The following is a 26454-nucleotide window of genomic DNA, read 5'->3' as shown; positions in this document are numbered from 1 at the left end:
TCAAGAAAAAAATGCCATTTATTTTCACTTCTTTCAGGTAATAAAATTACAAGCAAAATGGCAGCCAGGTGTGTTACTTCCATGTCACATTGCATCCTATCGGACATCTCGTTGTTGCAGCATGAAATGTTTTAATTACCTCCGCCAAGGAGATAACAATTATCTGTTTGTGTTCAAGATAACTTTAAAAAGTTATGGAAAGATTTTAATGAAATTTTCAGTTGTTGGAGGAAGCACTGATTTAATTTTGGTGGTGATCCGGATCACAGTTTGGATCAAGGAATTTTTTTAAAAGATTCTTTAACATTGTGAGATAGGGCAAATTTCAACATTTGTACACATAACTCCAGCAAAAATGGACGGAGCACTTAGGGGAAAAAAAAACACAGTAAAAACAAAAAACAAACAAACAAAAAAAGAAGATATTAAATACTATAAATATAAAATAAGTAGAAAATTGTAAAAAATTGATGAAAACAAAAATTTCTAACAGGCATCAACAGAGATGTTGCTATCCGAGTGTTATGAGCTTTAAGCTCTTTTTTTTTTTTTTACTGAAAAAGCTCAAGACACATGAATAAATTTTTACATCTTTTATTTTTTTCCCCAATTTTTAATCTTTCACAATTAAATTGTTTTTTTTTCCATAAACATTTGCATATCTATGGGAATTACAGCAAGTAATCACTTCTGAACAAGCGTTCTTTTTCTTCCCATTATCAGAATTCTTTTAGCAAAAGACAAAGATTATACAGTAACACAGAATACAAATGGTAACTGGGGCAAAAAGGTAGCTTGAGTAAATACACAGCATAACCAGGAAGAGCACATTGCAAAATTAAACAAATGGATGACAGAAGAATACACTTAATAGCCAAAAATAACTGAAAATAATAGAAAATATCAATAAAATAATGACAGCAGTATACAAGAGAGACAATTTTACATTTATACATTGTGGCCAGAGGCAGGCACCAGGAAGTGAAACAGTTTACATACTTTGTGATCTACTGCAGCTACTGTATCTAAAACGAGTGAGTGCAGAGGAGAGTGGGATCAACTAGACGTCAGAATGTGGGGATGAGGAACAAGACAATAAAGAGGCACCTTTTGAAAAGAGAGCAGCTTTGCTGGTTGCAACTGGAGAGACATTTGATTTATTAGACAGTTTTCGTGTTGAATTGAAGATGTAATGAACAACCTGCAAACAAGGTTCGCCTTGTGCTTGTCAAGTTTGGAAAACAGCCACGTGGGACTGCGTTGCCTTGACTGATATGCAAACAACTAAATTGACTGTTTTGAAAGATACGTGTCAAATGTTCTAAACAAAGACCCAAATCTGATTTTTTTTTTTTTTTTTTTTTTTTTTTTTTTAAACAAGCTGTGGCTCATTGTTAAAGAAAACCTTTTTGAGGCATTTTCTACACAAAACAGGAACTGTACAAGGTGTTTCAAAACAACAAACTCCACTTAAGTCTACAACTTCTGCATCCCACTGTTTTTTTTATTGGTTTTGACACATTTTTTTCTTAAAATATATTCCATATTTGAAAATTATATATGTCACAGTAATATACAATCGAAGTTCGTGTGAAGTGCGTGAGGTGGACTTGTATGCCAGTGGTCAACGGACTGACGGGTGAGGGAAAATGTAACTGCTTAAAACAAAAAACAAAAGGGAGTAGGAAAAATAAAATATGTGTCTTTGGTGAAAATAAAAAAGGAATGTTCCTTTAATGCCACAATCAAGACAGGCCAGCAACTAAGGCAATTTTGAAAAAATAATAATTGAAAAATTGAATTTTCACAAGGGAAATATCCTTGACTCCAGCTGCAAAGTTTTATTTAGCCAGATCCCTTATTAATCAGTTATTCTAATAGAAGGGATTTGTGGGAGGTAGGAGAGAAAGGATATGGGGAAACACAGTGGAACTTGATGGTGATATCGCATCTTAAACACACCTCATACAGATCACAGGCTTCTACTCTGTCCTGAAATGTGCCAATGTGAGCCAGAATTGTTTGGGTTTGTCCCTAGCTGCTCCTCTTTGTCCTTAGTCTCGCCTCTTATTGCGCCCTCCTCTCGTACCACAAGATCCCCTTTTCCCTCCCTGCTTTTTAGCCTCTGTGCTCTCATTCACCTGGGGCTTCACTTCCTCCCCATACTCAGAATCATCCTCCACCTCTTTGAACTCCCCGTTGGCTTGGCCACTTGGAGGGTTACTGGGCAGAGCCAAGTAAGGGTGCTGGGGTAAAGTGGGAGAAAGGGACATTGAGGTGCTGACTGGTACCTCCACCTGAGCTCCAGCTGCCCCGTTGGACAGAGCTCTGTATTTGAGGCGGAGTTTGTGGGGCAGGGCTGTGCCTTTGACCTCAGCTTGGTAGTCTCTGTGCAAACCAGCAGCTCCCGCTGCCTTCTGGTGGTAGCTGCTGATGTCTGAGGAGGACGAGGAGGGGGACTCATCATCTGTGGAGCCCTCTTTATCAGAACTACGAGGATCTCCATCGCTTGAGGAAGTGTCTTTAGCAGAGGAGTTCTCCTGATAGAAGTTGTCAGCTCGAGGGCCTCCCTCATAGGTGAGCACCGGGGGCTCTTCATCCAGTGTGTTGAGGTAGCCATTGTGCTGAACAAAGGAGGACTTGCCCTCCTCGCTGTGGATCAGATCAGGTGCGAAGGGGTTCTGCTGGCTCTCAGTGTGATGACGATTGTTCTCCTGAGCTTGGTAACTGCAGTGATGGAGGTTGTCATGTGACTGTTGGATGTTGTGGTTATACCGTTGTTGCAGCTCCTCTATGGACTCAGCATGCACGTTGGTGTATTCATACTGAGGCGAGTCCATGGTCTTTGTCCTCTCTAGTTTCTCAGCAACCTCAGTGATGGTGACTGAGCAGTCAGAGAACTTGGAGGGCAAGATGAGCTGAGGCGGTCTGTTCTGTTGGGTCTGCTGGGACTGCTGGTCCTCCAGCCTCTGGTTCTCCATGGGGTAACAGCCACTGCTGGACCGGTACAAGATGACACTCCTCTGAGCAGATGCCGCCCGAGGAGCAGGACTGGAGATATCCATGTGGCATTGCTGCTGCTGTTGGTGATGCTGGAGGTCCCTGGTACTCTCAGCCAATGGGCCATTTTGTTGGTGAGGGGAGAGCAGAGTTGCATGGTTGCCATGGTAAGCCCCACCTGGTATCCCATTGGGTATCCCATTAGGGATCCCACTGGGAGTCCTGCTGCTTTCCAGTCTAGCCATCTCCATGCTTGAAGGCTCCTTCTTTATGTTGTAGTCAATGGGTTCAGGGCTGTCTCTGGAGGAACCGTCAGACATGTCGGACACGGAGTCCCGAGGAGAGTACTTGTGGAGGGTGTTGTGACGCTCGCCATGTGTGGACTGTTCCGCTTCAGATGAGTCTGAATTCAGCATCACCTGGGACGCACTGGAGTAACCGCTGCTTGAGAGGTAGGTGTTACTGTTTGGGGTGCCACCACTGCTGTCATTGCAACCAGCATTGTTTTCAGCAGCAGTGGTTGAGATCTGCTGACTTTTCTCCATGTACGACGCCGTACTGATGAGACCAAAGCGCAGCTTCAGTTGAAGGAGCTCTGTCTTCAGACGAACGTTTTCCTCATTAAGTGCCATGACCCGATTCTCTAACACCATATCGTTGAGACGACGCTTTTCTCTGGAGCGCTTGGCTGCCTCGTTGTTCTTCCTTCGTTTTTCCCAATAGGAAGCATCTTTCTTTTCATCAGAAATGAACTCTCGCTTACGACGGGAGGTCACAGTGGGCTTCGCGCCTTTAGCCTGCCGACTGATCCGAGCTCCACCTTCAGAACCAGGGGATGGAAGGTTGCCATTGTATGGGGGATAACTGTCAGCCTTCATGGCATTTTTATTGTTAGTAGACGTCATGTGTAGATTGAGATTTTCCATTTTTTTTCCAGTTAGGGGCCAGAGTATGACCCTATTAAAGGGCAAAGGGGGGGGAAGGGAAGAGATGTAAATCTATATGAGCCTTTTGTTTTGTTGGTAAGACGTTTGACTTATGTTGCAGGATCAGCAAAAACTTCTGGATGAGGTATTTGTGCTCCACGAAAGGATAGCCTCATTGATTTCTGTTGCTTATGGTTCAAAGGCAAAATTCTCAAGTGTCCAAATTAGCCAGGAAGATTAAAAATAGGTGGAACTCAACAAAAACCTCAGACATTGAAGTAGTGTTCTGAAGAAGAAAACTGAAAAAAGAAGCAAGTATGAGACTTCGAAAGAATCTGAATTGCCTGGGCAGATTGTTTAACGCTCTCTAGCGTCTTGGTTGAAGTTCATCTGAGTTTATCTGCCTTCGTCATAAATCTTCAGCAGAGCTGGGGTGCTTCTCAGGCCGTTGCCCTGATTCTCGCCGTGTCTTACACAGGATGTAGGACAGTACGTCTACTTTGGGGCTCCGTGAGGATCCAGCTTTAGAAGCGCTGTTACCTGATACAATGAGACAAAGAAGAAGGGGACAGAGGCAGACAGAGACGGTTAGCTGTAGAGTCATTGCAGTTTACTGTAGTTTTTTTTTTTTTTTTTTTTAAATAGACGGGCTAATTTGATTTGACCAATAGAAAAATGTGTTTATTGTCACTTCATCTGCATCAAAAATCTTTGACCTCACCTTAAAATGAAAGCTATGCTTCTATTAGCGGAGGTTAGATCCAGAGTCTGAACTGCAAGACAAAATGGGGCTCTGGCTACGGTTTAACATGTGTGTGTGTGTTTTCTGCTGCTACTGCAGAGCCCTTTGTGTAAAACAGAGCTGTGTCACATGATGAGCAGTACAGCAAGCGCTGCAGAGATGGTCAAATAAAGAGCCGAGGGAGGGAGGGATGGACGTTGTAGCACCAAGTAAGACAAAGGAAATAAAGCCTCATCTCTAATTCTGCTTTCTGTAATGAGATAGTTCGATCCCAGAAGCAGCATCTCAATTTGTCACACTGGCTAAAATTACACAACACAAGCTGTTGGGCTTCCTTGTGTTAACAATTTTGCTCAACAGGATGCGTCTCCCACCAAACACGTCTTGCATCATAAAATTAAAAACAAAGCCAAATGCGTCACAGAGGAACGTTGACTTCAGTCCAGCGTTATGTAATAACTATATCTGCTCTAATTTTAAGGCCTGATTCCTTTACATCCCTCACTGCACAGTATTATATACATCTGTTGATAACACACCCTTACACTAAGCCCTGGAGTCCCTTGCAGTCATGAAAACATCTTTTTATGACACGCACACACAGAGCCGCGCAATAATATAGGTCACTATGCCTGTGGTAACAATGGCTACGGTGCGGCTTTTCATTCACTGTGACGGAATTAAACAGCATAAATAGGACCATTTGTTATTCAGCATGTTTTGGTTAGTTATCTTTCTCATGAGGTGCTTTATTTAGAGGACATGGAAGTTTTAAATTGCAGCTTAAGAAGAAGAAAAAGGGTTTAAGAAACTAAAACTACTCTAGAAGCAATGATTGGATCTCTAAGAATTTGCTTTACAATTTTCAAGCTACATGCTTGCAGATGTGCTGTCGACGATTGATTTTACTTGGTTATACTACACATCCGATAAAACATGGATTAAAATGTTTGACAAAACAGTGGCAGAGAAGTTTCAGGGGGTTGCTGAATAAACAAGCAACTCTACATGCATGCGCTTTCTGCACTTGCCCTTGAAAATGAGACCAGACGGAACACAAGCAAAGCTGAACGAAGAGCCTCAACAAAGCACTCTTACAGAACAAGAGCTGAGGATGAATAAAACTGACCCCTGGTTGCAACATCACAAGCTTTTTCACTTAAAGCCAGAAACAAAGCGCTGTTTGAGCTGTTATACAATTTCCTTAAGTTGTGATGCTGTATTGTTCTCTACTTCCCCAGTGCTAGTGACCCTGTTACATAACCATCCATCACATGAAAACTGCTCGGAAGAATTTAACAGTTTTTTTTTTATCATGCCTTATCATGTTGTAACATGGGCAAGACCGAAGAAATCTGCAGACTACTCCTAAGTTTTCTTTTTTTCTACTTCTTTTTTACAACAACAAAAAGATGTGGAAAAGTGTTGCCTTAAATCCCCCACAGCCTTCCTCACCCCCTGCAAGATCATTTTTATAGACATGCAGGGACAGCGAGTACAAAACGAAGGCAGGAGGGAAGAAAGCATGCACACGTCTGCGATGTCCCACTGACCTAGAAACAACGCAAAGCAGTAAACACTGTTCCTGTCTTTGACGGTGCACCATAAAATAGGTCAGTGGGACTGCAAGGGAGGGAGGGCAGGACATGCAAGAGAGTATTAGCGTGCACTCTAAAAATAGAGGAAAAGGTTTGGGAGAGGAGGGGGGGGTGTAGGAATTCAGTGGTGGACATCAGAGGAATTTTACAGAAACTGCTGCAGGAGATATAAAAGACCCACTTGAATACGTCATTGGTCCAAACTTCAGGTTATGAAAGCCGCAGCGATTTTCATGCAACACTTAAGTCCATTCCCTCAACAGAGATTATGGCACCTTTTGCAGCACATTACAATATGAATCAGAAGCAGATGGTAAATGATAGTGAGAGATAATGCAATGGTATTGACGTCACGGCACACACCCATCTCTGCAGCCAAATTCACTAACAGGCTCTCTCAGGACCGCCAGGGGAGGGGCTGCTGTTGCTCAGTGTACGTGCTCTGAATTTCTCTTTGCATAGCGAAGCTTGTGTAACACCTGCATATTATTTAGCAGCAGAAGCTACAGATTCTGAAATTTTACTATAATTCTGTGACTGTTTTGTGGATAAAGGAAGAAGGAGTGACGTCACATTAGCTCTTTGTGCAGTGATATAACTTTAAAAAAGTGTTTTGCTGCAACTACTGTAAGAGGTTTCTCAAGTGTTTTCACACAGAAAACACAACCCCTGAGGCAGTTCACAGACACTTGCTGCTCAGGGAGGAATGCCTCACCTCTGACCCTATCTGAGGCAAGTGTGAGTAAAACACATGACATCCTCTTCCCCTCCTCCATCTTTTAAATGATCCAACACCACACACGTGGAGGGGCCCCAACTAGGAGCCTCCATTTTACCCCATGGCTTTGTGTCAAACAACACAAGGAGACGGGAATTCAGACATTCCAGGTTAGTTACTGAGAACTACAAGGTAGTGTGTCATTTAACACTGACTCAGAGCAATACGTGATTAAAGATTTCTAACAGCAAAGTAAATGCTACAGATTGTAAAACAAAATATGCAACCCTTCCCTTTTTGTGCAACTTTATTTCCGGCAGTGTGTTAAGAAGCTGTGCAAACAATACTGCCGAGACAAAAGCTGTAACAAAAAAAAGAAAGAGGGAAAATGAACTAAAGAGACTCTTAGTCATGTTTTTAGGGTTTGTAATCTTGTAGAGCATCAGCCAGAGCAGTCTCAGTAGTTCACCGCTTGCCCTGCATACCTCACACAGCTCCTCACCCAGATTCAGGTCTGACCTATATTCAGAGAACTGGCTGGGACAGAGTAAAGCAGACTCTAATGCCAGACCAGCTGGCAGCTGCTGGACTCACCATAACTGAGCCTGCCCTAGACAGATGCATCCAATGCAATGCATCCAAGCTGTGGTGCATGCATTGCATCACAGTTTGGATGCTCACTTGTTTGGAACTTCACAACAAAGTCATGCTGAGACCTAACCTGCAACATGCGAGAAAAGCACTCTAATGGACGAGAAAAAGAAAAATAGACAGTGCTATATCTGACATAGCCTTCTGCTTTTTTCTTCTACATGTTTTCTAATGCAGGAAAGGGATTAAGGAAGTTATAAATAGCAGCAGCAGCAGTCATTGAGCAGCTGTGTTACATCACTGATGAAAGCATTTCAAAGACAGATCCCACTGCAAGCACTTGCTACATATCTGTTTCAGAAACAGAAATTTGGTGTTGATATAAATACGAATAATGAGCAGGGTGAGAAGGGTGAGTCAATTACCAGCTCCTCTGTCCCTGGAGGGAGCTGCTGTTTATTGCTTTTCCCTGCTGTGTGCATCTTGTTATGTCATACCTTCCAACTCCCTCCAAGCAAAGCTCTGTATTTTACTTAACACATCGTACTACTAAAGGAGAAATTACCCACCACTGCACTTCATCAGGAATCTGAGATTTCTCTGCTGAGCAGTACATTTATTATTATTTCATAGCATTCTTTGAGTACAACCTAAAGTCAAATTCAATTAATCAATCAGGCTATTAAACCTCAATGAGTAGAAATACTTTCAATAAATAATTTCCTTTCCAACACGGATTTATGGTTTAGTTAATGTTTTATAACAAAAGAAATGGGAATTTATAATAGGCTTTAACTTAGACCAATGTTTGCATTTGCTTAATAGTCAAATAACTGATTAATATCCCAGCCAGTGCAGCGGTCTAGTGACCTACATTAAACATGCAGATAAGAAAAGCAGCATGCCACGTGCTGGACCTAATATAGTACGGTACCTGCATTAACCAGACAACACAGCAGATGTGTGTGTTCTCTGCAAAACAACAGCGCGAGGAACATCACCTCGCCTTGACATTGAACACAAATGTGGGTTCAAACACGTTTAGACGTCGGACTATAGGAATTAATTGAAACAAACGCAACAAAGAGGCATTTTTTTCTCCCACGCCAGTTCCGTGTGTTACGTGACAGAGAGGTCCGCAAACGCCTGAAAGTCACGCAGGGACGCAGGTTTTAACCGGCATGTGAACAATAACCGGCACAAGCATCTCGTCCTGTTCGCCGAAACGCCTTTAAATTGAAGCTTAAACAGAGAAAACAGGAGCAGGCGGAGAAAAGAAGCACAAAGAGACCAGCTGCAGTCAAAACATACCTTTCTCTGGCGTCCTGCAGGAGGAGAGAAAAAAGCTTCCCGACACAAAAGCGGTCTCGCTCCCGTTTCCTCCTTCTCCTTAAACCTTCAGAGAAAACCTCCCGAAAATGGTGAAAAAGTTTGTGCTTGTTCCCGGTCGGCGCTTGGGTCGGTGTCGGATGAGTCACTGGCTCGGCTGGATGCTGTTTCTGTCTTTTGGCTCAGGCTGCCTGCGTGTTACGCGCTGCCGGACACTTTGCTCCAGTTTCTCCGGCTTCCTTTCTACAGATATGTGTTAGTAGGTCAGCGGTTGCATAACAGCTCTTAGGCTGCCTAGTCACGTTTCTGTCCCTCGTCTCTCCGCGCGAGAGTCTCGCTCTCCCTCATGAGTGTAATTAGTCCCTCTCTCGATCCCCGTCTTCCACCTTCTCTTTAAAGGGAGTGGTTCATTTCATAACAGGGATATGAATCTTTTATGAGAGGTCTAATAACAGCTTGACCTTCTACACAACATTTCGTTAACACACTAGTTTACTTTGTGACAGTTTGCTATTAATGAAGACTAAATCAACCCTCATGAGGTCTGGGAGGGGCGTTTGAGAAAATTAGCCTGAATTAAGTTATATTCATTGTACTGTGCAGAAGTTTTGAGCCAGTCTTCATTTTAGATCGCAATGAACATGTGAAGTGATTTATTGAAATATACATTAACATATATGAAAATAAAAATTTAAAAAACAGTTTGTACAATATTAACAATGGTAGAAGTCAGTAAGCTAGTCTGAACAGCTTTAAATGTTATCACTATCTGAACTTTGTTGGACAAGATTTGTAGTATTTCTCTCAGTAGTATTTAGGAATAGTTTTTCAGGCCTCTTGAAGGACTTTCCAAAGCTTTCCTTTGGAGGTTTTCTGCCCTTTGTTCCATGATCCCTCACTTCTTTGATGATGTGGAGGTCTGGACACGTAGATTCTTTGCAGCTGATTTTCAGTCCAGTTCTGCTGTCTTTTGGCGAACCTCAGCCTTTTCTTTATGGCTTCCATGGATTTCTGATGAGGCTTCAGCCACCAGATGGATTAGATGCATCTCTTAAATACTGCATAAGGCCTTTTTTCCTCTCTCTTTCCATTTTATTTTATTTTATTTTATTTTATTTTATTTTATTTTATTTTATTTTATTTTATTTTATTTTATTTTATTTATTTATTCATAATCCCAGTGATTTTTATTTTACTTACCATTTTGCCGTAAGAAGTACTTCAGACATGTTGCTTCCTTCATTGTCCTTCACTTCTTCCAGTTCTTTCAGTAAAAGGTGAAACCCAGCAACGCTGTGAGATTGCCATACCAAACTTTTGGCTAAAATATTTTGGGGAAATTGTCTTGCTAGTGTAAAAATACAGTTTTATTTTGTCAAACTGTATTTATCTTTGGGTTGTTTTTGTTTTGTTTTGTTTTGTTTTGCAAAGAAACTGGAACAAAAATCTTTCCTGCAGAATATCCAATACAATGCGCCCTATTTAAATACTATTTCAAATTGATTCTTTGCTAAATTGGTTATGTGGAGATAAATTCCTTGCTCAGCTCTTGAATTTTGTGCTTTTTACAGTTAAATTATTCATTGATCAGAATAAAGTTGCTCTTTAGAAATTCTGAAGATGGCGTTAGAATCTAAATATAAAGAAATGAAGGGTGACAAAAGTCATTTACAGGGTATTGTGTGACAGAAAAGTGAATAACTATAAGATACACAAATGGTTTCCTATTGAACTTACAGAGCTTTTATCATTCTTTTGTCCTATCTGTCTTTCTTATTTTTTGTCTTGTCTTTTGTTTTTGCCTTTGTGTCCTTCAGTTTAATACTAAGCATACAAATGCTGACTTGTGATATATAGATAAAATTATCATTGATTACAAAAGTATTTATTCACAGCTAACATCCCTTTCTGTGATGTATTAACATCTAAATTGGAAACACCAGTTGGGAACATTTACTTTTTACTCCACAATAAGGTCAGAGGTCAACATCTCACTCAATAAGGACACATCAGTCTTACAGCTTATCTTGCCATTCTTTCCTAGAATGAACTTTAATGTTCAAGCACTGCATTATTACTGCCAACCTCATAGGTTATATTTTTACCTGTATTTATTTGTCTGTCTGTCTGTCTGTCTATTTTTTAGTAACTACCCAAAAAATCTACAGATTTTTGTCATTCTTTTTCTTTGGTCTGGCTTGGTTTTTGGGACTAATCTGAAAGGAAAACAGGAATTTAAAAAGAATTCTTTACCGCTGCGAGATACAAAAAAAAAAAAAAAAAAAAAAGAACTGTAGCAAGGTTGCTATGTTTTAAATATATATTAGACTATTAATAATATGAATGATTATCTAAATGGTAATCATCAATTAATCTAATGGTGTATATGAAATGAATTTAGGACTATGACAGAATGGAAATCACAGAGGTAGCAGTGGCTCAGGTGGTTGAGCTGCTTGTCTTGTGACCTGATGGTCGGCGGATAGAGTCCTGCTCCCCTACGCTGCTGCAGCCCTGAGGAGGAGGGCCGGTCCCAAGCCTGGATAAATGCAGAGGGTTGTGTCAGGAAAAGCATCCGGTGTAAAACATGTACCATTTCGCCCAGCGCTGATTCGCTGTGGTGACCCCTTCAAAGGGACAAGCCGAAAGGGAAACAACAGAATGGAGTATTTTGTCCTCTCATACATTTTAAAGGCAAACACAACACCAAACTTTTTTTTTTTTTAAATCCTTTAAACTCATTTACAGGCCTTTTTAAAAGAATAATAAATTAAAAAAATTAACACTGTATCCCTGAATATTTTGGATTTTACTGCATGTCACAGTTTTTTTTGCAGAATTATCATTTTTACACTTTTGTGTAGCACAAGAGCATCTCAGATTTTTGTCTTTGAGTTTTTTTCTATATTCCTCCAGCATGTCTGGCTTTAACTCCAAAACGTTTTCTTCTTGTTTCTCAAAATGAATTCCTTTTGTTCTTTAAAACAGACTAACATTAATCAAAATGCTTCAATGTTTCTGTATACAAATGATATCACCATAAGCAAGCAACTAAGGTTATACTTTAATAATTTAATTTTGATAATGAGCATGTGATAATACGGTGATATTGTTTTGATTATATTCAGGTGTAAAATCTATATGTTTTTCAATCACATCTCTCTTTGCAGAGATTCTGGTGAAGTCAAATATAACTTTAACTAGAGACACATGTAAGCAATCTGTTTAATTATTAATCAGGATGCAGCTGTTTGTTTTGTATTTATATTTTTCCTTTTATGATAATAGAATCTGTTTACAAGATTTTCCATCAGCACACAAAGCCTGTTGTTCTGAGCAAAAGCATTGTCTTTGATCAATTACATCAGATTCCCATCCCTTCCCCCTGCATTGTCACACGCGCACTAGTATACCATGAGCACATATCATTGATGCCATTACCATATTGGGGAAACAGCCACCTTGAACTTGTCTAGCTCCTCCCCCCATCAGCTCTGTTAGAACCACCAACCCCCAACACACGCCGCCATTTCTCCAGCAACCCCAACATGCAGACATTCCCTTGGCAACAGTGGTGTGGCGGTGTCTGCCTAGCAACCAGGCTTTCACTCCCTTTATGGCTTATGGCGCAGGAGGCACATTGCCAGACTGATATGGAAGTGTACTGATCACAGGAAAAAAACCCATCTCATCTGTATTTTTAATGTTTTGGTGGAAGAGAGCAACATGACCAGTTTAACATGTTAAACCTGTGCAACGGCACAGGTTTAACATCTAACATGATCAAGTCATTTTCAAACTCAAAAAGGGCTTTATTTAGATTTTTCAGATAAAAATTGATCATTTGAAAGCTCTTTTCACATCACATCTCTGCTTGTTCAGTTAGTGGTTCTGTAGTAAGCACTAAGGAAGAGGTCACCTTTCTGAGTGAGTGAATGATGCATGCAGATAGATATACTTGGCGCCCTCTGGTGTTGGCAAAATATTCTAATTCAGATAAATAAGTGCTGGAGAATGTGTCATTCTGAATTAATGATGTTCAGGCAAAAATTAAGTTATTTTATGTAGATGTTGGTACTTTCTGGTCCCCTGATGTTACCAGAGTTTCTGTTAAAACCACATCCCAGATGTAAACGGGCAGATTTGTTGTTAATGTATTCTGAACCAGCATCCACCACTTCCACACGGGACAATCGGTTTCCACTGCAGCTGCTCAAAGGCTAAAAATAGCATTTTTACTGCTGATGTGAAAGATGACTCATGCAAAGTATCAGTTCTTTTCCTGCATCCATCCCTTTGTCCCCAGCACTGTCCCGTGCTCACTGTCCCATAATTCAGTCTCCTCAGCTCTGTGCAAGTAGACCGACATTAACATGGTTACAGTCTTATCATATTTATTTAAAGGAGAACATGTCCAGACAGACCAATACTATTCAACTGAGTCTGTTTCTGTGGAACAGAAACTTGTGACATATTCTTCATTGATATTCAGTGGACCTTCATCACACTAGTGCCAGTCAGTCGTGCTGATGTTGCTTTTAAAAAAATGCAGCTGAAATATGTAGAACTAAGTTCTGCATATTCTGTTTTTAAAGCTGTGTCTCTTGAATTATTTGCAGCCTTTACACTGGAACAAAATACTATTTTGTTAATGTATGGCTAAAAGAGGAAGGGATGGCCTGACTTCTTAGAGTTAAAAATGACACATTTGTCTAACATCTTAGGCTTCTTTGTCTAAACCTTTTACAGTTTCTTATGATTAAAAATAAAACTGGGTCAAGGTCTGTGTACAACAACAACCCTTTGGGAAATGTTGCAGTATGCTTCATATTTGGGAGATTTCCACACATTCTGCTGGCTTCTAATAAAGTCTAAAAATCTTATTTCAGGTTGCTGGAATGGGAGGGCCACAGTTAAAGCCTTCACATTGGGCCTCTTGAAGTTTACTGTCTTGTTGAAGAAGACTTCCTTTTTTTACCTTCAACTTTTTAATAGTCTGTTTACTTCATTAATGTGATGATGATTAAATAATTCTTTTTTCCTCCAAACAAACTGTTATTCATATCACCGACTGACACAAAATCTCAAGCCACACACACATTTTTTTTTAATCCAAAAATGTTTTCTAGTTTTAGTGTTTTGGTTCATCTGACCACAATACTTGCTTTAAAAAAATGCATTAGGCTAATTTCAAAATATTTATGGCAAACGTTTGACTCAAACGTCTGTGATGATTCAGGGAAAGTCATTTTTGTTTATTTGTTTTCCTGATTATATTTCCAGATTATTTAGAGAAAGTCATATTTTTGTAAGGTAGAAAAAAGAGAATTAACTGCCTCTAGAGGTGACTAAATCTGCCTGAAAATTTTAAATGAGTCTAACAAGGTAATTTAAAGAAAAAATGACCTCTTTAATTTAGCTCTTCTCATTTTACCTAATATGCCCTAACAACTTACCTTCTTCGGTATCTGGTACATCACAATCAGTCTCTAACTTATTTCTCCTTTTTCCCGCAGGTCTTCCTGAATAAGTGCAGTTGTACATGTTGATCCGTCTTTCCTGTCGTCTCCACCCCAACCAGTCGAGGCAGATGGCTGCCCTCCCTGAGCCGGGTTCTGCCGGAGGTTTAAAGGGGAGTTTTTTCCTTCCCACTGTCGCCGCATGCAGCTCAGGATGGAGGATTGGATCGAAGTCATGATTCGATGCAATCAGTTGGTTTCTATTATAGAATATGTATGAATTGGCTCGAAATGATGTGTATGCTGATTCGTGTATGTAAAGTTCCCTGTGACAACATTGTTGTGAAGTACAAATAAAGTTGAATTGAAAAAAATCACAGTCTGACTCCGTTGTCTTTTCTGCAACACTTTGGCATACTAATTCTTCCTACTAATGAAAGTCCTCTAGTTTTCATCATTTCATTTTTTAAATTCTTTTCTTTTATTTCTATTATACTTAATCAGACTGGAAAGAATGCTGAACACCTGCTAGCTGCTGGAATGTGCTCTCTGTCAGAAACAGATTCACATACAGAGATGGTTTATGTAGAAGGTGGTTTATTCACCATACAATGGCAGAATTAATAAGATTATTACACCACCAAAACAGTCATATCATAATGAAATCACAGTTCTACACCATCATTTCTGCTCTATGAGCAGCACCTAAAAATAAGTCCTCCCTTAATAAAAGTCCACCGCCAGATCGCCCTAAAACTCACACCACGCTTCTCTCTAATCCATGACAAATTCATCTTAGTGTTCACCACTTAAAAATTAACAGATTTTTTTCACTGACTTCAGTGACATCTTCTGCTTTTTTGCATTATACATAAGTATTTGCACATCACTGCATTCACACTTGTTGTTATGCAATTACAACTCGGCTCTAGTTTTAAAATATGCTGTTTAAATAATTATATGAATGGTAAATGCTAAATGATTCCTCAAAGTTTAAGAATGTAGCATTTTGTAAGGTTTTTAAACTTGTATCACCCAAATACTGCTGTGATAAATGGATTAAGTTAAAATTTCTAATAAAAGTTACCCGAGAGTTCAGATTTCTTCCAAAAAATAAATTTAGGTTGGTATGAAACAAAAGTATTTAACACATTGTCCAGTATATTGAACCAAAAACTTCATTTACATGCCTCAAGTTAATAGCAACATCTTTTTAAATTGGGGTGCATGTTTTAGGATTAATCAGATTAAATTCACTTCATAACATTTTATCTTTATTAGGTCAAAGATGAAGTTTTGTGAAGTAAAATAGCAGAATACTAAACACAGATAATTTTCACTTTTTTATTGCTGGCTTAAATCATTTTAAAAGAATCTAAATTTCTCTTAGCCTTAAATAACACATCACTTTAATTTCCAGATATATGACATAAACATGGTTAAAATGTGATATATGCAGTCATTTGCTGTATGCGAACAGTTAAATGCACTGATCAAGATAATAGTGGGAGGCTAAAGATAATCTAAATAATTATTTAAAACCTTTTAACAAAAGTTGTTAATTTGTAAAATAATAACAAACAGTGTAAGAAAAAAGATTAATAAAAACACGTGTGTTAATGTTCACATCTCTTGAAAATGAGGGTAAATGACAAACAGCAGAATAATAATATCCTGTTTCATTATAAACATCAGTGTTTTCTGACTGTCCTGTTAAGTTCAACATGACCATAAGCTCACTGTCAGATTTAAAGTTATTAAATGAGTTGTCTTGGTATTGCCATGATAGAAGAAAACAATAAATAAGTTCTGTCATTCCAGAGGGAGCTGGTTACACTGGTTAAACTGGTAACACACCGCACTGTTGAAATAAGCAGGTTACAGTATGAATGAGGTTTTGAAGGATGTGTCCTCTGTTAGGTTTTGTCTTGATTTAAGGTATTATATGATCTTACAAAGCAGTTGCTGAGAGAAGAGGCACTTAAGTTGAGCCACTTCCTACAACCTGTAGTGAAATACAGAAAGAGAAAGCATGTGATGACATTGCATTACTGGAGGTCCTAGAATATGATAGTAAAAACTAATTAAATTAATCTGATGGAAATCCTTTGTCATCAAATAATTTGCCTTCAGACTGCTGATAACTAGAGGTTACAGATTTGTCTCTTAAACATGATCTTTAGGACGGAGCCTCCACACAGCCAGTGACTCATCCATGCGCTCACTTGCTACATCGTTGGCCGGTGCTCTAATAGTCAGCAGTATCTGACAAAGATTATATAATTGAAAAATACAAAATGTAAAAGCAGCAACGTGAATGTGTCTTCATTTCTTGAATAAATTTTTATTCTAACCATTCAGAAGTCAAGTGACTGACATCTGGTTAATGAATGAATATTCTCACCTCCTGATAAATGGATATTGTGTATTACAGTTGGGGGAAAATATCATTTTTGATGTATTTCATACTGAGTTATAGTGAGTACAAATGAATACAACTGTAATGATGTTGAAGGACCAATAAATGCAGAAAACACACATTTTGAGACAACTTACCTGTTTGTTTTTTGTGAACACTCAAGCTCAAATCATCTTACCTCATGATGCTTCACAGTTCTTTTCTGCAGCAGCTTTCACTGCTGTAATCCAAAAACAGCAGGTAAAGGCTTAGATTATGAGGTTACACCAAAGTAAACAAATAAATAATAACAAAAATATATACATATCCATAATTTGAGATGATATACTCAAAGTATAAAAATCACAGTATAAAAAGCATCTAATAAAACCATTAATATAAAACATAATTGATACTGTTTATTTAATTAATTCAAGCATATATACAATGTTTAAGTTATACATTTTAAATTATGATATTAAATAACTATAATAATTTTGATAATTTATCATATATATTGACATAATCAATAAAAAGTACTGAATGCAACTGCATATAGAAAAGCATTTACTGCATGTAGTTTATACTTGAAGTGCCAGTTATAAATATCTTAAAAAGTTCCTAAAAACTGTTTTGTTTTCAACAAAAAATTTAAAGGCAAGAAATGATAAGTAATGTGTGCATGCTTCCATTTAAAATGTAGCAATTGTCAACAAACGCATAAGGGCGCAACCACAGAAATAATACCAAAACTGTGCGAAGAAGTTAAAATACCTTCACAAATCTTCAGATGGAAGATGGTTGCTGGTTTTGGAATGGGAGGGGGTCTTTTGCCAATCAATAATGTACAGAGTTCAGAATATACACATCCATCAAAGCCTCGTCATCCAATGCATTAAAATATCTTGCAAGAACTAAACCACTAGCCGGCACAGTTGTTAAAAAAAACAAAAAAAAAACCAGAAGGCTGCTTGTCTGGATTTGTTTACACAGGTGTCTGAACAACGGACGTAAACAGAAACGGGTCAAGCACTAGGACCAAGCGGAAAAAAGCCGCCCAAGCTGCAGCCTCCTTCCCATTGGCTACAGGCTCCTCCATTGGCTCTGATGTTTCTTGTGTGATTGGTTGTCACCCCTGTCACTCCACCTTGCTTGCACAAGGGCAACCATAGACATCATATATACGTAGACGCCTCATTGAGCGCTGGAGAGTGAACCAGCGTCGCCGCCATATTGGATGGGTCACCGCTGTCGAGTTTTGCTGCAGATCAACGTAGTTTCCCCACAAAACTCTTTGTGGAACAACCCGTATATATTACACACTAAAAAAAACACTTTTCTACATAATTGGTTGATAAATAATATTAACACAGTGAATAATCTCCTGAATGCAAGTGAATTGTTAGAATTATTATGATATTATTATTAGAATTATTCCTACACACCAAGAACCCAGTAGGGGCAACACAGGATTAAAAAGTAGAAGTAGAAAAAAAGCGTAGCTTCATATATGAGTAACGAAGCAGAGTGCTGGAGGATTTGATGTACTGCACAAAGGACAATCATGAGACAACAAGTGGGGAGAAGACATTACATTTAACAAAGAATGAATGAAGAATAAATAAATATATACATATATATATATATATATATATATATATATATATATACACACACACATACATAATTTGTGTGTGTGTGTATATATATATATATATATATATATATATATATATATATATATATATATATATATATATGTATATATATATATGTATATATATATGTATATATATATGTATATATATATATATATATATATATATATATATATATATATATATATATATATATATATATATACACACACACACATACATAATTTGTGTGTGTGTGTATATATATATACATATGTATATATATGTATATATTATATACTTTTCAACACCAGTCTGAGACAAAATAGAGTCCCAGTGCTTCAGGAGGAAGAAGAATAAACAAAGCACTGTTTCCATCCTGGGAGAGGAGGTGGAGGTGGTGGAGGAATACAAGTATCTTGGAGTTCAGCTGGACAACAAACTGGACTGGAAATGCAACACTGACTACATCTACAAGAAAGGTCAGAGCAGACTGTACTTCTTAAGGAAGCTGAGATGGTTTAACGTCTGCACCAAGATGTTGCATATCTTCTATAAGTCTGTTGTGGAGAGTGCAGTCAGCTTTGCAGCATCTGCTGGGGTAGTAGCATCAGAACCAGAGACTTGAAGAGAATCAACAAACTGATCCAGAAAGCTGCTTCTGTGCTTGGAGTAACTCTGGAGCCGCTCGAGCTGATTGTCCAAAGAAGAATGCTGCACAAGCTGATGAAGATAATCGACGATTCTTCACACCCTCTCCACAACACAGTGATGAAACAACAAAGTGTGTTCAGTGAGAGGCTTCTTCAGGTCCGATGTAAGACTGAAAGATACAGAAGATCATTCCTGCCAGCAGCCATCAGCCTCTGGAACAATACCTCCTCAAATTAATTAGTATTTACTACAATATTGAATTTCCCTTTGGAATTAATAAAGTACTTTTCATTTCATATATATATATATATATATATATATATATATATATATATGTATATGCGTGTGTGTGTGTGTGTGTGTGTGTGTGTGTGTGTGTGTGTGTGTGTGTGTATGTATATATATAATGTAATGTTACTTCTGAGTGCTATATTTTATTATTAAACCTACATAAAATGAAACGTCCTGGGTCTAATGTCTTGCTGTTCTGTATACAGCAAAATTTGGATTGTCTTCATTAAATCTTACCCCAAGGTTTTTGGAAAGTTAGCAGCCCTTGTGTACTAGGAAATGTCCCTCGGCAGTCTAAACCTATCGCAACATAACTAAGGGATAGTTAGATAGCTAGTGATCCATAACTATTGGACTTATCAAAATATTTTAACTTAAAAGCATGTTGTTTTTTAATGTTTTACAGTGATCTGTATCATGTTTTACAGTGATCTGTATCATAACAATACAGATCACTGCCCTTTGTAACAAACCAAACTGTAAGGAAAAACAGGTAAAAATCCGTGAAGTTATTGTTGTGGTTGGACCTACACCTTACAAATAAATGCATTGGAGGCGCATGGGAGACCCATCCAAGATGGCGGCGCGATGAGACGTCAGCTCGTATAGGCGGCGTGATACAATGCGGCGTCTACGTATATATGATGTCTATGACGGGCAACCATAGACATCATATATCTATGCGGGCAACCCAGTCAGCCTGTGGTGAGGGAAGCTGGGTGTTTGTTGCTCTGCCTGTCACATCAGCAGTCAGGATTGTAATATCAGAAGTTTTATTTACATTAACGTTTTAGTCGGTGTCTATGTGCTCATCTGCGTGCGTGTGTGCATATGGCGTAGCCATGATGTCCAAAAAATAAATAAATAAATAAAAGTGGACATAAGAGACTTAGTAAAAGTGTAAGTTACTAAAATAAATGCTTTACACCCATCCTGCAATACTTTGACTGACCTCATAAAGCAGCATATCCACTGTAAGATCCTTCTCATTATTTACAACGCTCACAATAAAGTCTATTCTTTCATTGGAAGTGCTGATAAATAAATTGTATGGTCATTAGTTTTATAATTATTATTAGTAATGGAAAAATACAATGTACACTAATGTAATTTTTATACATCCAAACGCATGATGATTGTTAAAGTTTTTCCTTGATAACCGTATCATCAAAGATGGAGGAGAAGAAGCTGGAGGCTCACAGGTGAGGTTTTAAAAACTAGACGTATGTTAGTCATGACATTAAACATTGTAAACAAATGTTGGAGTGATGATAATCTGTATCAGAACTTTCAAAGGTCAAACACCTTGCATCTACTACATCAACAAATCCCGTGTCATAATTCAGAAATTCATATTGGTAAAGGGGTTGTGATGTAATTCATATATAGCCTAACATTAAAAACCTTCCATCCATCCATTCATACATATATCCATCCATTCATACATACTTTTTCTGCCGCTTATCCGGAGTCAGAGTGTAGGTGCAGCTGTCTAAGCAGTGAAGCCTAGACTTTCCTCTCCCCAGCCACATTTGCCAGCCCATCAGGGTTGACCCTGTGGTGCTTTTCAGTCCACCTGAAAGATATAATCCCTCCAGCGTGTCCTGGGGTCTTCCCAGAGTCTCATGAAGAACACCTCACCAGGGAGGCGCCAAGAGGCATCCTAACCATCAGCAGCGGAAAAGCAGTTACACTCGGAGCCTCTTCTGATTGACCAAGCTTCTCACCCTATCTCTAAGGCAGAGCCTGGTGATTCTGCAGATAAACCATATTTCAGTCGCCTCAGATGCTGGTCCTCATGCCAGCCTCTTTCCACTCGGCTGTGAATCATTTAAGAGAGAGCTGGTGAACCAACAGAACCACATCATCTGCAAAGAGCAGAGACCCAGCCCTGAGGCCACCAAACCAGAGTCAACACCTCGGCTGTACATAGAAATTCTGTCCATTAAAGTTATGAAGAGAATCCGTGATAAAAAGGTAGCCTTGGCAGAGTCCAGTCCTCACTGGAAACTAATCTGACTTACTGTCTGCAATGCGAACCAAGCTCTGACACCTGTCGTAGAGGGATCAGTACAAGGCATCCACTACACCATTGGGAGTACCTCCAACCCTATTTAACTAAATAAACTACAAATGTCTTGGGTAATGTAAATCTGTGTAGGTTCTCTTTTGCAATAAAGTGGATGATGAATTGCTGCAAACATTAAGATAATTTTTTTCTGTGTTTTGTTTCCTAGGGCCTGCGATGGACTGGTGAGCTGTCCAGAGTGTACCCCGACTTTTCGCCCAAAGACTGCTTGGATAGGCTCCAGCTTCCCTGTGACCCTCAATCTGACTAAGCGGTTAGGATACTGAATGAATTTTTCCTTGGGGTATGATGTTTGGGTGTGCTTATACATTTTTAAGATGTACAGAGAAAGAGCACTCTAACACAACGACAACCTTCATCATCACACAATCAGGAGGAATCAGTTCATTCCTCTTCTCATCTCATTTGGTTGAGAAACACAGTAGGTTTAAATCCTAACAACCTTCACACGTCACCGTGTAGGAGGGCACAAATAAACCAAGACTACCACCTAAAGACTAAAGGTTGAAATGACACTCTTTATTTTAAGAAAAATATTTCTGGAAGCAGACATGAACCAGACTATAAGCTTACACTTTCACATAGTGATGATGTAATACAAACTATGTCTTCTGCCACTGGGATAGATCACGCATTGTTGGGAGGAAGTTTTACAGCATCATGAGTCTGTATTATCAAAGTCAGTCTGACAAAATTTAAGCATCTTGAGAAATTACAAAACCCTTTTACAATAATATGGATTTTCAGGTTGATATAGAATAACATAGCAATAAATAGGCTGCTTAAGTTACGGTTGTTAAAAACAGCTGAAAAACAATATATTAACAGCTTTTAAATCTGCTTGGAAAGAAATAAAAAAAAAAAGCTGTCATGATTTTTTGTCTTAAATAAGATTTCATAAACAAATAAAAAATACTTTAAAATATTTTGTGTTTATGTAACATTTTATTTTATAATTGAGTGACGTTTTAAAGGAAAGAGATATCAGAGCCTCTCAGCTACTCATCATTACAAAGCAAACTTTGCTCAGTAAGCTGAGTTTCTTCTGCATATTGTTTATCATCAAAGAACCCATATAACACACACTTATTTTTGTAGTTCTTAGTGTTAAGCTGTTTACATGGTGTGTACAGTGCTGGTCAATGCTTAAAGCTAAATTTACAGCTAAGGCAACTTTTCTTGGCTCATTCTTACAAAGTCTTTACTTTGTAAGAATGCAGTTAACCCTTCAGAGTTTTTTTGGTCCTTTTTTCTTCATTTGGCTCAGAAAAGACTGGGTTTTTTTGTTTGTTTGTTTTTTGTGGTTGCTTCAAATCTTTATTCAGGAGCAAAGATCAGGTGTCTAGTGTCACTCGTAAAGTTTGAGAGCAGAGGAGCTGTCATACCTGTAAAGGTCCTCAATGAATGTGATACACAGAGATTGATTCTGATGCATCTATGTAGGCAATCACGTTTGCAGTATTAGTTTGTTAAATAGTAATTAACTGGCCATGTATATCAGTTTGTTCTTTAAAGAAATTAATGCAAGTCTTAAATATGGCCATTTTGTATTGTCTTTGTGTGTGTGTGTGTGTGTGTGTGTGTGTGTGTGTGTCAGAGGTTCACGTATGTCTTTTCATGTGCAGTGCCAGGTGATCAGAACGGGAAAAGGCCCTACGGCACAGCAGACACTCATAGGGTTTTTGACCTGTGTGCTTGCGGTAGTGACGCGTCAGTTCATCTGAGCGGGCGAATTTCCAGCTGCAGCCCTCCCATGAACAGTGGTACGGTTTTTCTCCTGTTGAAAGAATTAAGGAGACAGCAATTACAAATGTGTGGGGGATCCTTTTTTTTTTGGTTTTTTTTTTGGTCATGTCTTATTTGTTTTGCGTCTCTTTTCTTTTAGTTACCTGTGTGGGTGCGGAGATGGGCCTTGAGGTGTGAACTCTTGGTATAGGTTTTGCTGCAGCCGGGATATTCACAGCTGTGAATAGCAGGCCTTTTTTTCCCTGTAGGTCTCCTGCCTCGTTTCCCCTCGACCCCACCAGGGGGCAGCTGTGGTCTGAACATCATGGGTTGTTGGTGATTGGCTACATGAACAGAGGTCTGACTGCGGGGGTATTCACAGAAAAGGTCGGCATTGGAATTGTAGTGGGGCATGTAGCCATAGTGTTGAGGGTCAGGGATCACACCCTGTGGCAGGATGAACCTGCTGTTGGGCATTGCTACCATGGAGGGTTGCTGCTGGGGATAGTAGGGGTTGAAGTCCCATGAAGTGGCCTTGCAAAGGCTTTCTCTGCTTTGCCTTTCCATGCTTCCTCCTTGAGGGAAGTCAAACTGATTTACATTATGTACCCTGGAAAATAATGTCTGACCTGTTTGGTCATTACTGTAACTTTGGTGGCAGAGCTCTGGCTGGGCTGTTGTGGTCTCTGCTGGGGTCAGCAGCTCAGTCATGAGGCCACTGCCATTGATCTGCAGACTCTCCTGTCCTGTTTGGTCCTTAAAGATGCTCACCTCTTGGTAGGGTGTGTTTGGATCAGACTGAGCAAGTTGTTGACTGTCCAGAGAGGGGTTGAGGTCAGGTGAAGAACCGCTCCATTCAGACAACAGGAACTCAATGTCCCAAGATGACTGACTCTCATCTCCCAGAAGCTCCTCTGTAACTTGTTGGCAGACCTGCAGCTGCTCAGAGCTACTTGGTGGCAGTTTGTTGCTTGGAGAATTCAGAGGGGGAGATCCATCATCAGACTTCCACACCTAAACATCAGGAAATGAGAATCATTAAGTAAATAAATAATGTAAATTCACGGGTTCTCAAGTTGGTTCTAAAATAATCATTAGTTGTTTTGTTGTCAAATGTAAAAAAATTCTTTAAATAATGTACACATTTCATTCTTTTAAAAATATGTTCTAAAGTTTAGCTGAATCATCACAAAAGCAGTAGTCTGTGTTAGACCAAATGAAATGAGCATTTTCTAACAGTCAAAGAAATATAAAACTTTCCCTTAAAAGCCTTTGTCGTAATGTAATTTAATCCTAAACTGCATTTTAAAACAGAGAAGTGTTTTCTTTCTTTTCACTCACACAGGACTCTTTCGAAAAGTAAGTCAGGAATTTCATGTGCAAATAGGCATTTTTTCTATTAATTTTAATGGAAACCTATCCTTTTAAAGTTACTTAAATCCGTAAATATCAGGAAAAATCATTGCATGCCAAATTACTGAGGGAATAAAACATAAAACATTGCCACTATTTTAGCAAAAAAAAACAAAAAAAAAAACAACAACAACATATATATATATATATATATATATATATATATATATATATATATATATATATATATATATATATATATATATATATGTTGTTGTTGTTTTTTTGTTTGCTATATACATATATTGGTAGTGGACACTTTTCCTATAAGACTTAAAGTATCAACTGACAGTAGACATGACTTGCACAAGCAAATGATTTTAGGTATGACTCCTTTAGAACTTGTTGACCCAAATTAGTTTAGATGTGATCACAGTTTGAATTAATATACATATATTTGTAATATGAATTTTATACTTCAGTTTACAAAGTAAGTGTTATACTGCAGTATAGACACATATAGTAAATACATTTCAAGTGAAGTAACATGTAAGTATTCACAGAAATAGTATAGATATTATTATGTAAACGTCCTATAATTTTGAATAGTTCATTTTTTCCATCATGGAGAAGCAATAAAAGGTCAGAAGAAAAAGTAATGCTTACCTTCATGTTGTTGGTGGACTGAGAGAGGCTAGAGAAAGAGCTGAAGGAGGGGAGAACAGCCTGAGTAACAGCCATCCAACTTCTTGATTTGGTAACAGGTGTAACAAAAACAGTGTGTTTTATTTATTTTAAATTACATGACAACCCGGCCTTCAACTAACAAATAGTGTTCCCATGAACTGTCTGCTCAGAGTGTAAAGGCCATAGACAGAAAAATTCCTTTCAGGTTTTTGGCTATCTCTCCTTCCTCTAGCTTGTCTATCTCTGTCAGTTGTTAGTCTAATTTCAAATCTCTCTTTTTCATGTAGGTTTGGACCGTTAGGAGGAGGAGGGGCATAAATGTGAATTACTTTGTGTTTCCACTTAGTGTTTCCATTTCTCTATCTTCTCATATTGTCATTTCTAATCATTAATAACCTCACCTCAACTCTTATTTTGCATTAAAAGAGCAAACCTTTCTGAAAGTGCTGGTGCTCGTGCTGACATCTCATTTCTGGCTTATTTGTAGATTGACACTCTTTAATTGATTTAATGTTTTTTTCTGTAGAGTAACATTTGTCCAAATGTCACAATCCAAAGCTTTCCTGGTTCAGTTGTCTAAAAAAATCCCTATTTTTTGTAACCAAATAAAAACGTCACAGTGTGTATCTGTAATGTATATTATAGGCACACATTGTCAAACTGAAATCTGACAGTATGACAGTAGAGACAGTTGACCACAAATAGTTAAAGCTGATTGGTGCACCCATGAAAACCACCATTCAGGAAAAATAAGTCTCAGTATTGTTTTGTTTTTTATATGCAACTACAAAACAAACATAATCCTTCACATGATCTTTTATTTGGGTGTGTTTAATTAAATTAGTAATATTGCATGCTGCATGGATATCACTAAATGTCAATAATCTGAAGAAGCAAAACGCCTGAAAATTGAACAACCAAGACAAAATCCAGGACTTTTCAACCTCTTTTAAATAATAAATACTTTTAGCAACAGTCAAACGACAACATTTTGAGACCAAACAAACAATAAAAAGAAGAGGGAAGAAAGAGCAGGTGTTTAAATATATCTAAAAATACAGTAACAGGAAGTAAATGTCTTTAAAACATTGTAATCATGAATAAACGAATATGTTCAAACACCTAAATCTTAATTATTCTTCATTATGTGGTTTTGTTCTTTTAATTTTTTGTTCATTTTGTCACAGCGCTGATTATATGATATGATATATGATATATTATGTGTGTGTAAACTTTATACCAATGTGAAATTTAACT

The 26454-nt window shown here is 38.3% G+C and overlaps 2 protein-coding genes across 2 annotated transcripts; both read right to left on the bottom strand.

Annotated features, from left to right (window-relative positions):
* On the bottom strand, window positions 1-9224 carry nfil3-5 (nuclear factor, interleukin 3 regulated, member 5). Its single transcript, XM_079264927.1, has 2 exons — window positions 8887-9224; window positions 1-4466 (listed from the first exon to the last, which is right to left on the bottom strand). The coding sequence occupies exon 2, from the start codon at window positions 3924-3926 to the stop codon at window positions 2055-2057; it is 1872 nt and encodes a 623-aa protein (XP_079121053.1). The 5' UTR covers window positions 3927-4466; window positions 8887-9224; the 3' UTR covers window positions 1-2054.
* A 13809-nt stretch (window positions 9225-23033) lies between these two features.
* Window positions 23034-25292, bottom strand: klf1 (Kruppel like factor 1 (erythroid); the record flags this gene model as incomplete). Its single annotated transcript, XM_079238259.1, has 3 exons — window positions 25177-25292; window positions 23322-24171; window positions 23034-23209 (listed from the first exon to the last, which is right to left on the bottom strand). Exons 1-3 carry the CDS (start codon window positions 25249-25251, stop codon window positions 23034-23036), a joined length of 1101 nt encoding a protein of 366 aa, XP_079094385.1. The 5' UTR covers window positions 25252-25292.
* Window positions 25293-26454: the final 1162 nt, after the last annotated feature.

This window comes from Telmatherina bonti (assembly GCF_933228915.1).
Source record: "Telmatherina bonti genome assembly, chromosome: 3".
Classification (NCBI taxonomy): Eukaryota; Metazoa; Chordata; class Actinopteri; order Atheriniformes; family Telmatherinidae; genus Telmatherina; species Telmatherina bonti.
Note: the sequence above shows the minus strand (reverse complement) of the source record. Positions and strands in the feature narration are given on the sequence as shown.